At 39.0% G+C, this 13,575-nt stretch overlaps 2 protein-coding genes across 2 annotated transcripts in view; one reads left to right on the forward strand and one right to left on the reverse strand.

Moving 5' to 3' along the window:
* CRLF3 (cytokine receptor like factor 3) overlaps nt 1-13,575 on the reverse strand; it is a 38,038-nt gene that overhangs the window by 10,007 nt on the left and 14,456 nt on the right. Inside the window, exons 3-6 of the mRNA XM_036767444.1 lie at nt 9,894-9,981; nt 8,939-9,116; nt 7,587-7,809; nt 6,636-6,768 (exon numbers count right to left, since the gene is read on the reverse strand). Of these exons, the coding sequence (XP_036623339.1) occupies nt 6,636-6,768; nt 7,587-7,809; nt 8,939-9,116; nt 9,894-9,981 (622 nt within the window). The remainder of the gene's footprint in view (nt 1-6,635; nt 6,769-7,586; nt 7,810-8,938; nt 9,117-9,893; nt 9,982-13,575) is intronic.
* LOC118856896 (proteasome subunit beta type-1-like) lies at nt 10,915-11,595 on the forward strand. The gene has a single exon (XM_036767445.1). The coding sequence runs from the start codon at nt 10,915-10,917 to the stop codon at nt 11,593-11,595; it is 681 nt and encodes a 226-aa protein (XP_036623340.1).

Genomic DNA, 13,575 nt, shown 5'->3' on the forward strand with positions numbered 1-13,575 from the left:
CAGAGGAAGATGGAATAGAGGGAAGTGCAGAGTTATAATCCTAATTGTAAACGTGAAGGGAGTGAACTAACCCACAGAACAGAGGCAGATAGAATGGACTGGAAACCAGAATCCAACAATGTGTTGTGTTCAAGAGACATACTTGGGACAGAAAAACACATACAACTGAAATGAAGCATAGAGCATTATGCTTCAACTGAAGTAAAGAGTATAGGGGCAGCAATTATGATCTCAGACAAAGCAAAAGCAAAATTAAACCTATCTGAAAGAAATAATCAGGGAAACTACATTTTGCTAAAAGGTGCCATAGACCATGAAGTAATATCAAAAAATTTTACAGCAAGTTTCTCTGATAAATGCCTCGTTTCTCAAATACATAAGGAACTGAGCCAAATTTATAAAAACAAGTCATTCCCCAATTGATAAATGGTCAAAGGATATGAATATGCAGTTTCAAAGCTATCTATAGTCATAAGAAAAAAAATGCCCTAAATCACTGTTGATTAGAGAAATGAAAATTAAAACAATTCTGAGGTACCACCTCATACCTATCAGAAATGACAAATGCTGAATGAGATGAAGGAAAATAGGCATGTTAATGAATTGTTGATAGAACAGTGAACTGGTTCAACCATTCTGGAGAACAGTGTGGAACCATGCATACCCTTTGATCCAGCAGTACCACTACTGGGTCTATATCCCAAAGAGATCAAAGAAATAGGAAAGGGACCTATGTATACAAGGATATTTATAGCAGCTCTTTTCATGATGGCAAAGAATTGGACATTGAGGGGCTGCTCATCAAATGGAGAATGGCTGAACAAGTTGTAGCATGTGATTGTGATGATGCACTATTATGCTGTAAGAAACAATGAAGGGGGTGGTATCAGAAAGAAGCAAAAGACAAGGCAAGACCTTTATGAACCAACGCAAAGTAGAGTGAGAAGAACTGGGAGGTCATTGTACGCTGTAACAGCGATGTTGTAGATGATGATCAACAGTGAAAGACTTGGTCACTCTGAGCAATACAGTGATCCAGGACAATTCCAAAGGATTCACGATAAGAGAATGCTATCCGCCTCCAGAGAGACAATGAACTCTGAGTCTAGAATGAAGTATAATTTTCTCTTTCTCTCTCTCTTGCTTTCTTTTTTTTTTTTGCTATATGGCTAATAAGGAGGTAAGTTTTACATGATTTCACATGTGTAGGTGATATCACATTGTTTGGAGAAGGGGTGGGAGGGAGAGAGAGAATCTGAAACTCAAGAATGCTTTAAAATAGATAAAAGGGGCAGCTAGGTGGCGCAGTGAGTACAGCACCAGCCCTGAAGTCAGGAGGACCTGAGTTCAAATCTGACCTCAGACACTTGACACACTTACTAGCTGTGTGATCTTGGGCAAGTCACTTAACCCCAATTGCCCTCCCTTCTCCCCTCGAAAAAAAAATAGGTACTGGATAAAGAAAAAACAAAAAACAAAAGCTCTTTGACCCTTCCTTTTTTTGTAACCACAGATAAGGAAAAAACCCGAACTACACTGCATCTCTATGGGGAAATTCATATTCAAAATACAAAATCTCAGCTAAGCTGCATCCTCCCAAGAGAGTGTGTTCTATCTCAAAATATGGAAGCATTGCCAAGATTTTCAAGTGTCTACTGTTAACACAAAATTGACTGATTCATCTTAAGTAAAATGGGCTTGAATGGGCTTGCCTTGGGAGGCAGTTGGTTCTCCTCTTAAAAAATGTCTTCAAAGGCTAGAAGGACTGTTGAGAGGATGGGGGCGGGGAGGAGAGAAATGATGTGGCCCTTCCCTCCCTAAGGCCCTGAGACTCCAGCCCTGCTGCCCCCTTCTCTTATCTCTCTTCTCTTCCTTAGAATCCTATTTGGATTTCCCGATGACTCTCACCATCTACTCTACAGAGAGGACTACTAAAGCTACATTTCTACCCCTAACATCCCCAAAGAACCCTCAGATTTCAAAATACCTGCCAGATCCACTAGGTATTGTGCTCACACTTCAAGCTGAACATGGCTAGAACCTCACTCGTTTGCCCCTCCCCCCTCCTCAGGCCCAATTTCCCAACTTTTCTTGCGAGCCCCACTGTTCTCCTGGCCAATAAACTCAAAACCCTGCAACAGCTTTTGAATGCACTCTTCCTCACCCCCCAAACATCTGACAAGTACTGTTCTCTCAGACTTTTGTACTATACCTTGCATTCATCTTTATTTCTAGCCCTACTACTCTACTCCAGCCTTCATTGTATCTTCTCTAGCCTCCTGCGCCAAGCTTCTAGCTGGCCTCACTGATTCTGTGGTCCCTCCTGGTTCTAATTCACCCTTTACACCACTGCCACCATGCTCTGGCTAATGTACATTGCTGATTAATTAAGCCACTCATCTGCTCAGAAACTTTCAGTGTCAGCATATTCCCTAGATACAAATCCCGTGTTCCAGCATTCAAGGCCTATCATCATGGGGGCACCTTTCCTTCACAACACGATTTTACATGACTCCTTTGAATACATTCTACATTTCAGTCAAACTAGACTGCTAGTCATTTCCTAACCTCCTCTATTTGCACAGGCTGACCCTCATAGTTAGAATGTACTTTCTTTACAATTCTGCATATAAAACTCCTTCCTCCTTTCAAGGCCCAACTCAGGTGTCATGTCCTTCACAAAACCTCACCTAGTTTTTCCAAACTATACCCTCTCACGCCCCAACCTTTCACTCCTCTCTATGTGACCACTCCCAAGCCCTTATTCCATTGTAATTGCATTATAGCAGTGTTCAGGGTTCACTCCCTTATTAGAAGTAAAGTAACCTTTACTTCTACCAGGCACTGGGTAAATGGATACAAAATAGGGATCTTCATAGCACTTGACTGACAGGCTGTTATGAGAACCAGGTGAGGTAACACATGCACAGCTTTTTGCCAACTTTAAAGTGCTCTCTGGTAGCCCTTCTTGAATTAAGGCCTTGAAGATGTGAGTCAGTAATGGGCCATCTCGAATTGTCCTGATGAGTATCAGGCCACTGGACCCAGATGGCTCTGGAGGAGAAAGTGAGGCTGGTGACCTTGCACAGCCCTCCCTCACTCAAATCAAAGTCAAGTGCAAGTCATGTCATCACCTCCCTGATGCCATGGTCTTCTTCAAGAACGAAGGACAAACACAACAACAGTAATGAGTACTAGAAGCCACACCTGATCATGCACCAACCTCTATCAGTTTAACTGTCCCTCCTGTGTAAAATAAGAGGACAGGACTGAAGCACTTTCCTCCTCCACCACATGTTCAATTTATTCAACTCTGGGTTATTTCCCCAGCCCCTCCTTTCTCATCAAAGGAATGAATACTGCCATCTTATAAATGCCACTTTCTCCCAGGGTAACCAAAAGCATTACACCAAACTCACCTCCTCCAAAACACATCCCGTCCTAAGAAGGTCTAGTGGGGTACCTCTTCAAAGAAAATATGAGCATCAGCTCTTAGACCAGACATTCAAGAACAGTATAGGTTCTCTAGGAAAATCCCTATCAACTAAGAGGATTTGCCCGATCAAACACTTTGTCAAAAACATAACCAGAAACAAAATGATGTAGAAAGTAAAGAGATGCATTCTAGAACACAAAGGGGTAAGGGGCTTCTGTAACCTTTAAAATAAACAAATCATTAACTAAAATAAGACCAAATGTGCTGGCGAACACAAAACTGTCATGCAGAAGTGTCAAGGCAATGGAACGGAGGGCAAGAGCAAGGTGACAGGGAGGGAGGTAAAGAGGCCTAAGCTGTGTTAGGACAGGGAGAGGTTTGAAGGTGGGCAGTGTGGAAAGAGGAAGGACAAGAGCGCTAGATTCAAAACAAGGGGCCTTAAGGTCAAATCCCAGCTCTGCCACTTGAGAAAGTCGCTTAATCACTGTGGGTCTCCACATTCTCATTTATGAAACAAGAAGACTGGATCACAACCCTGAGCCCAGGAGCAGCAGGCACCAGATGTTAGAAGGCACCAGCAATACAAGTTCCTCTCTTTCCAGCAGATCGAGCCTTTAGGAGTTCACTTGTCCAGATCTCCAGATGACTGTCTCATATATTGGACAGGCTTGTAACTGGTTCGAGACATGAAAAGCATATGCAACAATTAATTTTTTGGCATCTAGAATATTTTTAATTAGTTTTACAAATGTTTTAAGCATCCCTTTCCTTGGACATCCTTTTTAAAATTAAGTTCAGAGATTCAGAAAAAAAATTTCTTCTAACGACTGAATCACTGAATAATCTTGGCTCATCTTCTGTAATAGTTATGCCTTCTTGTAAGACACAACTGGTTTTTCTTTTGGTAATTCCAGCTTAGGCTGAGCGGACAAAGCAGAAATGAGACTTTTTTTATTATCTTTTATCTGGGTGAGTGAAAAAAGAGTTTTTATCCTCCATGGGATATTTAGTTAGTATAGATCTTCTACTATTGATAAATGCTTTTCTTAGAGTATATCTTCTCATCTCAAAAATTTTGGATTTCTCTCTGAATGTGGTACTAAAGGTTGAAGCAAGCATGGCTTTAGAAATATAGTCAGCGGCAGCTCCTGAAGACATAACTTTTGAACGGTGCTTAACTTTCTTTTACACCACAAGAGGGATTTATTTTGACATCTAACAGAACTGGCTTTGAGAATGATAACCCCCTTTTTATAAGGCCCCCTTCATATAGTAACACTGGTGGTTTCTTTCCTCTTGTTCAGGATAGAATTGACATGCTTTTTTTATAGGAAGCTAAAAGACTAATTTGTTCTAGAAAGAAACACTATTGTCAGATTGAGTGGAAACAGTAACATCTTTACGGCCTCAATGAGGGTGTGTATTGGCTAGTTTAAGAGGAGTTGAAGGCTTCTTTGTCATAGAACTTTAGTTCTGAATTTGTGGTGGCTTTTGAATAGGTTTAGCCTGGACAACTAGGACAATGAGGGCAAGGCCCAGAATCTGGACCAAATTAGCATCTGGCTTCAACTTCTGTGCAACCAGACGCTTCTTCTTACTATTTACCTCAGTGACACACCACTGGTTTTACGGTCCTGCTCATTTAGTGACACTTTTATACTTTCATCCCAGTCCTCAGGAAAACATGCATCAATATTTCTGGTTGAATTGCTCCAGGCCAGGGGTGGGGAACCTGCGGCCTTGAGGCCACATATGGTCCTCTAGGTCCTTAGGCATGACCTTTTGAGTCCAATTTTTACAGAACAAATCCTTTTATTAAGAGGATTTGTTCTCCGAAGTTTGGATTCAGTCAAAGGGCTGCACTTGAGGATCTAGAGGGCTACATGTGGCCTTCAGGCCGCAGATTCTCCATCCCTGGTAGACGCTGGAGGACTCCAAATGAACACGGCCACTTTTTTGCACTGTTGGTATATTTTTTCTTGATTAGCATTTTCTCTGTCATCCATTCAAGGGCTGTTTAAGTTTCGGGGTGACTGTCACTTCTTGGAGTAGGTTTCCAGATAGCTCTCCATTCCAGCTACTATCACTTTAAACATGGGCAGAACTGACTTGTGAGCAGCTGCAGAGTCATATGCATCACAGCTGGAATCAGGGTGTGGGTAGGAAGAGCAGGTCCCTTCAGCAGCAAGCCTGCACCCTGGACACCACCGACAAAAGCCAAAGTCACAGATTTTTTAAATAATAAATATAAGAAGGATGGGTGAGTATACTGACACTTTCAAAGAACTCTTTTGACTATTCAGTGATCAACTGTAGTCTGATCCAAGCTCCATGTTTCCATAACTAACACCATTATGTGACTGGGGAAAAGGCATTAACAAAACAGGACATTTTGATACTTGTTAATAATTCAAAAACAACTGGCTAGAGAAGAAGTTTGTGGTTTAAAAAAATCTTCAAATGCCACCACCCTATCTTATCACAAGGAACACAGAGTTGTGCTCATGGAAGATAGAGGGTACATGATATAGCTAACATAGTGCCATATTTGAAAATGAAAACTTACCCTTGTAGGACCTGAAATTTTTAGAAGCATTTGCCTTGCTGGACTGAAATACAGCAAAACAAGACAAAACAAATCCAAAAAACAAAAATGTAAAATTAAAAATCAGATAAACCTTTCCTTCTCTAAATAAAGTTTCAATTTTTAAGAGGACTAATTTGGAAATGTGACTTTGGGATTCACAAATGAGATGACATGAAAAAGAACAAACTAAAATACATGAAAGCAATAGGGATTCAGAATATAAAATGGATAACTGATAGAGAGACCTAAGAATCTGATTTTAAGGGAAGAGTACAGCTAGAGAAAAAGTTTACATTGTTAAGTCTTTTTCACACCCACAAACAGAACGGATACACAAAAATTGGAACAAAACATTCTTTGACTTCCTCATCTGTAATGCTATTACTGTGTGTACTTTTTAATACTGATGAATAACAGCTAGGACTACTATTGATTTTACTACCAACCTGCTAATTTTCCATTTAGCATCCTAAAGAAAATTCTCAAGAAACCCAGAAGCAACAAACTTTCTTTAAATTTTTAGAGTCCCATTTCAGAAGTGAAGAAGACTAAATATTTCAAAAAATATATATTTACTAAGTGCCCCACACATATATTCCAGCATCTACTTGCCTAAACGTTAATGTCTGCCCACAGAAATAGGTTGGAGCACTGGAGTAGAGAACACCTGTAGCCTGGGAATCATTCCTGAGTGCTATATTTCTTCGACTGCTCAGGCTGTATCCCTCGAAGCCAGCTGTCCACTCTTTTTGGAAACAAAAATATGAAAAATTAATAGAATCATACCCTTACTGTACACATCTGAGATAAAGTTAAGGATGGACACGAATCCTTATTCTAGAAGATCACATATGATCAACATATATGATATAATTTGAGTTATTCCTACAAGGCTGTTCCTACCTAGTTGTGAAGTGCCAATGTTTAAAATAAAGTCATGATGCTCAAGCCCTATATCTGGTTAATGCTATCTTCTATAATTTCTCCAATACAAACATGATCGAGTTTATTCCAGCTTATTCTAATCTAGTGTATCTGGGTAAATTTTATTCCAGTCAAATTTAGAACTAATCTAAATTACAATTGGGTCTAATTTGTGCTAAAACAATAGGGTCAATTTCAAACCTTTCAAGGAAAACTCTGTCTATAGACCTGCTAAACTCCTTACTCCAGTCTCTAAGCAGCTATGAAATCTTCACATTTAGGTCTTCCTACAGTCCTGGCTAGTGGTACTGATCTAGACCGATCTCTGGTCATAAAACCACAGGAGATAACAGAGTGAAGCACTTTGCAAACTTCAAAGTGCTTAAAGTATAAATGCTAGTTATGATTATTGTTGTGATTATTATAAACAAGGCATTAAGACTGCTAAGAATCTTTCCCAACAGTTACAAAGTGCTAGGGGTAGAATGTGACAGAATTTGAAAGTTGCATTCACTCCCATGCTCTAACCTCTAGGTCAAGATCCGTCCCAAGTAATCGTCCCTGAGAAACTAAAAGCACAAAATGTAATATTTTGATACGCAGATAGTGCTACAGAAAAGTGACAAAAACGGGGCATACCGTGAGGCACCAATGTAGAATGGCCCATCTGCGGAACACTCCATGGACTCCACTCCTGCCGACCGTCCCCTCTAGCGCATACTCTGAACTGATAGTCAACATTGGGATCTATATGTAACACTATGAATTCTGTTTCAGAACCAACGTATACATCTTCAAAGTGATTTGACGTACTCTTACGAAACTGGAGTCTGTAATCTTGTGCTGTAAAGTCATCATCAACCTGAAGAGAAAGGCTTACCGTGAGCCAAATGACCAAAAGATAAATTTCCTTCAATATCACCACTCAGAACTCTGAAGAGAAGCACCTAAAAATTAGTGTCCTCTTTCCTTTCCTCATGACAACAAATAGCAAATTCAGATTAAACGTTGGCAGCAATACTCAAGAAGGCTGTATGAAATACACCACAGTGAACAGCTACACTGTAAACTCCTTGAGGATCAAGGACTATAGTACGTCATTTTCCCCAGCTGGCACATAATAAGCGATTAATAAGTGTCTGTTGAATTGAGTAATTTATAGCTTCTAGGGAAGATGAACAATTCTGCTTCTTTGGAAGAATGGTATGTAAATATAACTCTGGAAATGACTCCATAAGAGATTACTGAAGACAAAATATAGTGCTAGGGACAAAAGAGTCACACATCAATTGTCCCCTCTCTACAGCTGCCCCTGTATAATATATGGGACAAGGGCCCTGATTTCAATGAGTAGAGATTACTAACAGCTACTTTATTTGAGCAGTACTAATATTAGTGATGTCTTCCATACCACAGCTTCTTAAGAGAACTAAGATTTATCACACTTGGAAATAACATTTTTACAGACTGGGTAGTGATCTATAAATAATGTATCTGTCAACAGCTGAGACATCACAACAAGAGATTAACCCTTATATACAGCATGCAAATTTAATGTGAAAATTTTCGATGAATGAAGTACTCAAGTAGAAGACACTCTTTGTGAATCTTATTTTAGAAGTGTTCTAAAAGAACAGCAGTGAATAGAGATGGGGGCAGGCCAGGTCACTTTCAGCAATATCTTCTGGCTTTTTTACTGAACACATCTGCAACAGGTCCCCAACCCACTACAAAGCTGAGCTGAAAAACTGGCAATGGAAAATGATGTACAGGAAGGTGTGAAGGAAGTAAGGCATCTTTCTAAACAACTATCTCCTTCATACTAGAATAGCTATCTCAGTTCAAGTTCCTTTTTACTATATTTCGATCATAAAGGGATTTTTATTTTGAGAAAATAAGAAAATCTGCTGAATCCCTAAACATGAAATAAAAAGCAAGGCATCAACTCATAAAAACATTTTAAAGCAAACTTCTCACATTGAATAACTCACCTTACACCATCGTACTATGATACCTCCAGGCTTTTCTATGAGTTCTTCTATCTGTACTGGTGGCCGAGATGCCACTGTGCCATGATTGAAAATCTGATCCTTGACTATGGTGAGAATTGAATCATCCAACTGAGCAGATAAACACGGCACATCAACCAGCAGAGGCACTTCTGGCAAGCTGGAGAAACAACATTAATGCTTATTGATATTTAAAAATATTGAGACCAGAGAAGAGGATAAATTGAGGGAATAAGCAATTGCTCCAATTCTATATTGCTTACATGCTGTTGAAACTCAGGAGGGAGTTGAAGCCCAGAGACGTTTCTAGGAGCAGGAGTTATGCAAGATGTTACTAACATGTTCCCATTTTACAACCACAAGGAATTATAACCACAGAGTTTGTAGAAAATTGGTAGGGTCTCAACTGTCAAATTTACAAAGATTAGCCTTTATATCTAAGGAATGTTTCTGTTTCAGCAACATGCTTGGGGATTAAAACCATATGATCTTTCCATCTTACATGAACATTAACAAAATTTAAGAAGATGAAAGTCATCACTATTTTGTTTTAATTTTTTAAAAATTTGTATGATCTTTTTTTCATATCACTTTCATTTCTGAATACATCCGCTTTACCCAGTGAGCCATATACTTGTAACTAACAATAAAAAGGAAAAAAAAAGTGGTTCAGCAAAACTAACCAAAACATCAACCAAGTCTCATAATATGCACAATGTTTCATACTCATAATCCTTCTCTGCAAAAAAAAAAAAAAAAGGTAGGGAGCCACATTATGTATAAGTAATACTGGTAAACAAAATAAAAAATAAGGGTAACCCTGAAAATGAATATTCTCCATCTCCCTCAAAATCAACTAACTGTGTAATAAAAAGAAATAGCATATACTAGGCTCAATTCTCAAAAAACAAACTAAAGGTAACAATAATACCTTTACCTGTCCAGTTGAATGTGTGAGGCCTTTTTGGTAAAGCTCCATAGTTTTTCATTTTTTTCTCCCATACCACCAAGTACGGCAATCTCACCTGGGGTCAGAGAAGAGAAAAACAGCACTATTAAGGAATGGGTTAAAGAAAAAAACACTGTTTTGGCTATCACGTGGTAACTGGTAGAATTCTTATCAAGCTGATTTAACGGATAGACACAAAACCAGGAAAAACAAAACACCAAACCGTCCATGTTTCCTCAGTTTACATACAAGGGAGGAAAAATATAGACAACTACTACTAAGAGGTACAAGATGGCTCTCTGGGAGAGTTATGGAGAGGGACACAGGAGGAAATTGAGGATAATTAAAAACAAAATTACCAATAAAATTTATTGTTATTATTTTTTAAAACTACCAGTAGGAAAAAAAAAGCCAGTTAAGTCCAAGGACTGAAGGGGAAAGGGAATGATGATAAAGGGGAAAATCATTTATATTACATTATATACATTACCATGTGCCAGGCTATGCTAAGTGTTTTTAGAAATATTATCTCATTTGATTCTTACGACAACTCTTCAATATAAGTGCTATTATTATCACCCCCATTTTGCAGTTGGGGAAACTGAAGATTAAGTGACTTGCCAGGGGACACACAGGTAATGAGTGTCTGAGGCCAAATCCGTACTTGGGTCTTCCCGACTCCAGGCTCAGTGCTCTATACACTGCATCATCAGCTGATGATCAGCCTCCCTGAGAGAGGGGAACCACTGACAAGCAAGCAAAGAAAGTTTTATATGTCATATCTGCTTCGATATCACCGTTTTCCCAGAAAGACTACTGAGTATCAGTGAAACAGAGAGCCTGGTAACTTCTAACTTTCCCTGCCACAGAATCATTAGCAAGCATAGGAGATAACCCTTGCCAGAACACTAACACACAATATCTTACAAAGTCAAGGGACAGAGACAACAGCCGGCGGAGCAGTTCTTGGTGCCGCCACCTCGCGACGTCCGCTTCCCCCTTCGCCGCTATGTACCCGGGGCTCGGGCCGGAGCAGGAGCTGGAGCCTCACAACAGCGCGGGTCCCGTGCAGTGCCACTTCTTGCCCTACATCTTCAATGGAGGAACTGTTCTGGCAATTGCTGGAGAAGATTTTTCCACTGTTGCCTCTGATACCCAACTGAGTGAAGGTTTTTCAATTCACACTTGGGATCGTCCCAAATGTTACAAACTAACAGACAAAACGGTCATTGGATGCAGTGGTTTTCATGGAGACTGCCTTACACTTATTAAAATTACTGAAGCAAGATTAAAGATGTACAAGCATTCCAACAATAAGGCCATGACCACAGGAGCAACTGCAGTAATGTTGCCTACAATCCTCTCTTCAAGACGTTTCTTTCCTTACTATGTTTATAACATCATTGGTAGACTTGATGAAGAAGGGAAAGGAGCTGTGTACAGTTCTGATCCTGTGGGATCTTACCAGGCTGGAGGATCAGCAAGTGCTATGCTTCAGCCTCTGCTTGACCATCAGGTTGGTTTTAAGAATATGCAAGATGTGGAGCACGTTCCTCTGTCCTTGGAAAGGGCCATGCGGCTAGTGAAGGATGTCTTTATTTCTGCAGCTGAGAGAGATGTACACGCCGGAGATGCGCTAAGATCTGCACTGCTGCTAAAAATGGCATTCAAGAGGAGACCGCTCCATTAAGGAAGGACTGATTTGTGCACTATTCCCCTTAATCATTTGAAAGTATTATCTCAATTTTTGCAAGATTTAGTTTGCTCGTAACATTGTGTGACTCATTTGTCTTATGAAAATGTTGTTGGAAAGTTAAAAAAAAAGTCAAGGGGCAGAGTTCTAGTTTTTAAAAAGAATTCCATGCAATATTAGTTGAAGACCAGGTTGGGCATAACAATGACAGCAAAACTAATGGAAGCAAAACAAGACTAACAAGGATATCCCATACTGCACCACTAACTACACTCATTGGTTGAAAGATAAGGGATCATTTGTGTTGTTACTATTTCTCTATCCAGACTTTGACACTGTTGTTACAGTCCTAAAGTTCTTAGGGTCACAGAATCTTTAACAAAAGGAAAATGGGGGCAAGTCAGTTCAACATAATCTTTGAAATTCTATAAACAAGTTTTTATTTTGCAAGCTAAAAACAGGATTTGAAAATTAAAATACTTAAGCACCATATACTGTAACAGATATTTATGGTATGTATATCTAGGAACTTGTTTTCTAAAATTAAAAAACTGTATCCTATTCCTTAGGGAAGTGGGCACACATTCTTGACCTGTATGAATTGCCTTTTAGTCTGTTTCTAAACTTGAAGTCTCTAGGGGGATAATCATGTAAGGTTTTAAAACAAACTTTTAAAAAGGCACTTTGTCTTAGTGTCTTGTCAATTCATGCTGAATAAGACAAAGATATGGTGTCTTTTGTATGTGAAGATGATATGAATGATGTATTAATAATAGTGGGGTGGAGTAGAGTTATTTTCCAGTAGTTATGACCCATGACCTACATTCATGCACATATCCGTCCTAGCATGCCTCTTGTGACTAACAACATACAATGTGAGGAGTCATTTGCAAGGATAAGCAGTATGAGTGAATAAATAAAAAAATTCTCTGAATTCAATTTTACTTTATTTTAGTTCTGAATTCTCTCTTTTCCTCTCTCCTCTGCCACCCCTACCTATTGAGAAAGCAAAAACAGGGCCTGTAAACCAAGAAACAGAGCAGCGGAGAGTATGGGAAGCACAATTCAATGCCCAAATTTAAGGAATCTGTATCTTCGAGCTCATCTGGGAACACTTCTGACAGCAAAACTGACAAAACGACCAAGAGGAAAAAAGCAAACTCTTCCAGAAAAACCCTTAAAGAGCCAAAGGACGGGAGAAAGTTTTAAAGCACCAGCTTCATCCAAACAAAGGAGCAGGAAGGATGACTAGAACCCAAGCTAGAATCCATTAATATTAAGGAAGCAATGAATAGCACTGAACTGAACAATAAACATTCATCTGTGAAAGATAGAGCTTATCATCTCTTCTCTTCAAAATATCCAAATATTCAAAACTGACTTGACTTCAACTTTTTTCATTGTCGTAATTTCACTTCTCCCCTTTTTTACTTCATTTTTCCTAGAGTGGCTTGTTTTTCTGATGTTTTATTTCACATCTTTCCTTTAATGACATAACATTAACTTTTGAAAGCTTCAATGGACCTCCTAATAAAACTACAACATGTCTCATTAAGGTACCAGTTGTCAATTTAAACATTGTATATGGAAGCCTTAGAAGCAATTCTACTGTAATAAATATTGATATACATGTAAAAATGAACATTGCTTATGTTTTCCCTAAATGAGTATATGTAATTACCCTAGGGTTCTGTGCTGTTACAAGCCACTTCATTTAGTCTACAGAAAATCACAATACAAGTCTTAATCTACCTTTTACTTCTGAATGACATTTACAAATTTTAAGATGTCTATACAATCAGATACTATTGTTAAATTACCTCAGACTAGGACTTAATAAAAATCCAGAAAGTTTACTGGTCCTACCTTTCTGTTTTAGAACTGAGAGCATGAATAGCATACAGACTTTGACGTCAGAAAGTATGGATAGTATGTAGACTTTGCCATCAGAGAGATAATTAAGCTTAAGCATGTTGC

Source organism: Trichosurus vulpecula, chromosome 7 (genome assembly GCF_011100635.1).
Source record: "Trichosurus vulpecula isolate mTriVul1 chromosome 7, mTriVul1.pri, whole genome shotgun sequence".
In the NCBI taxonomy this organism is placed as follows: domain Eukaryota; kingdom Metazoa; phylum Chordata; class Mammalia; order Diprotodontia; family Phalangeridae; genus Trichosurus; species Trichosurus vulpecula.

Excerpts from the sequence above, each read along its gene's own strand:
- LOC118856896 (XM_036767445.1), top strand. The coding sequence starts at position 10,915 with ATGTACCCGGGGCTCGGGCCGGAGCAGGAGCTGGAGCCTCACAACAGC.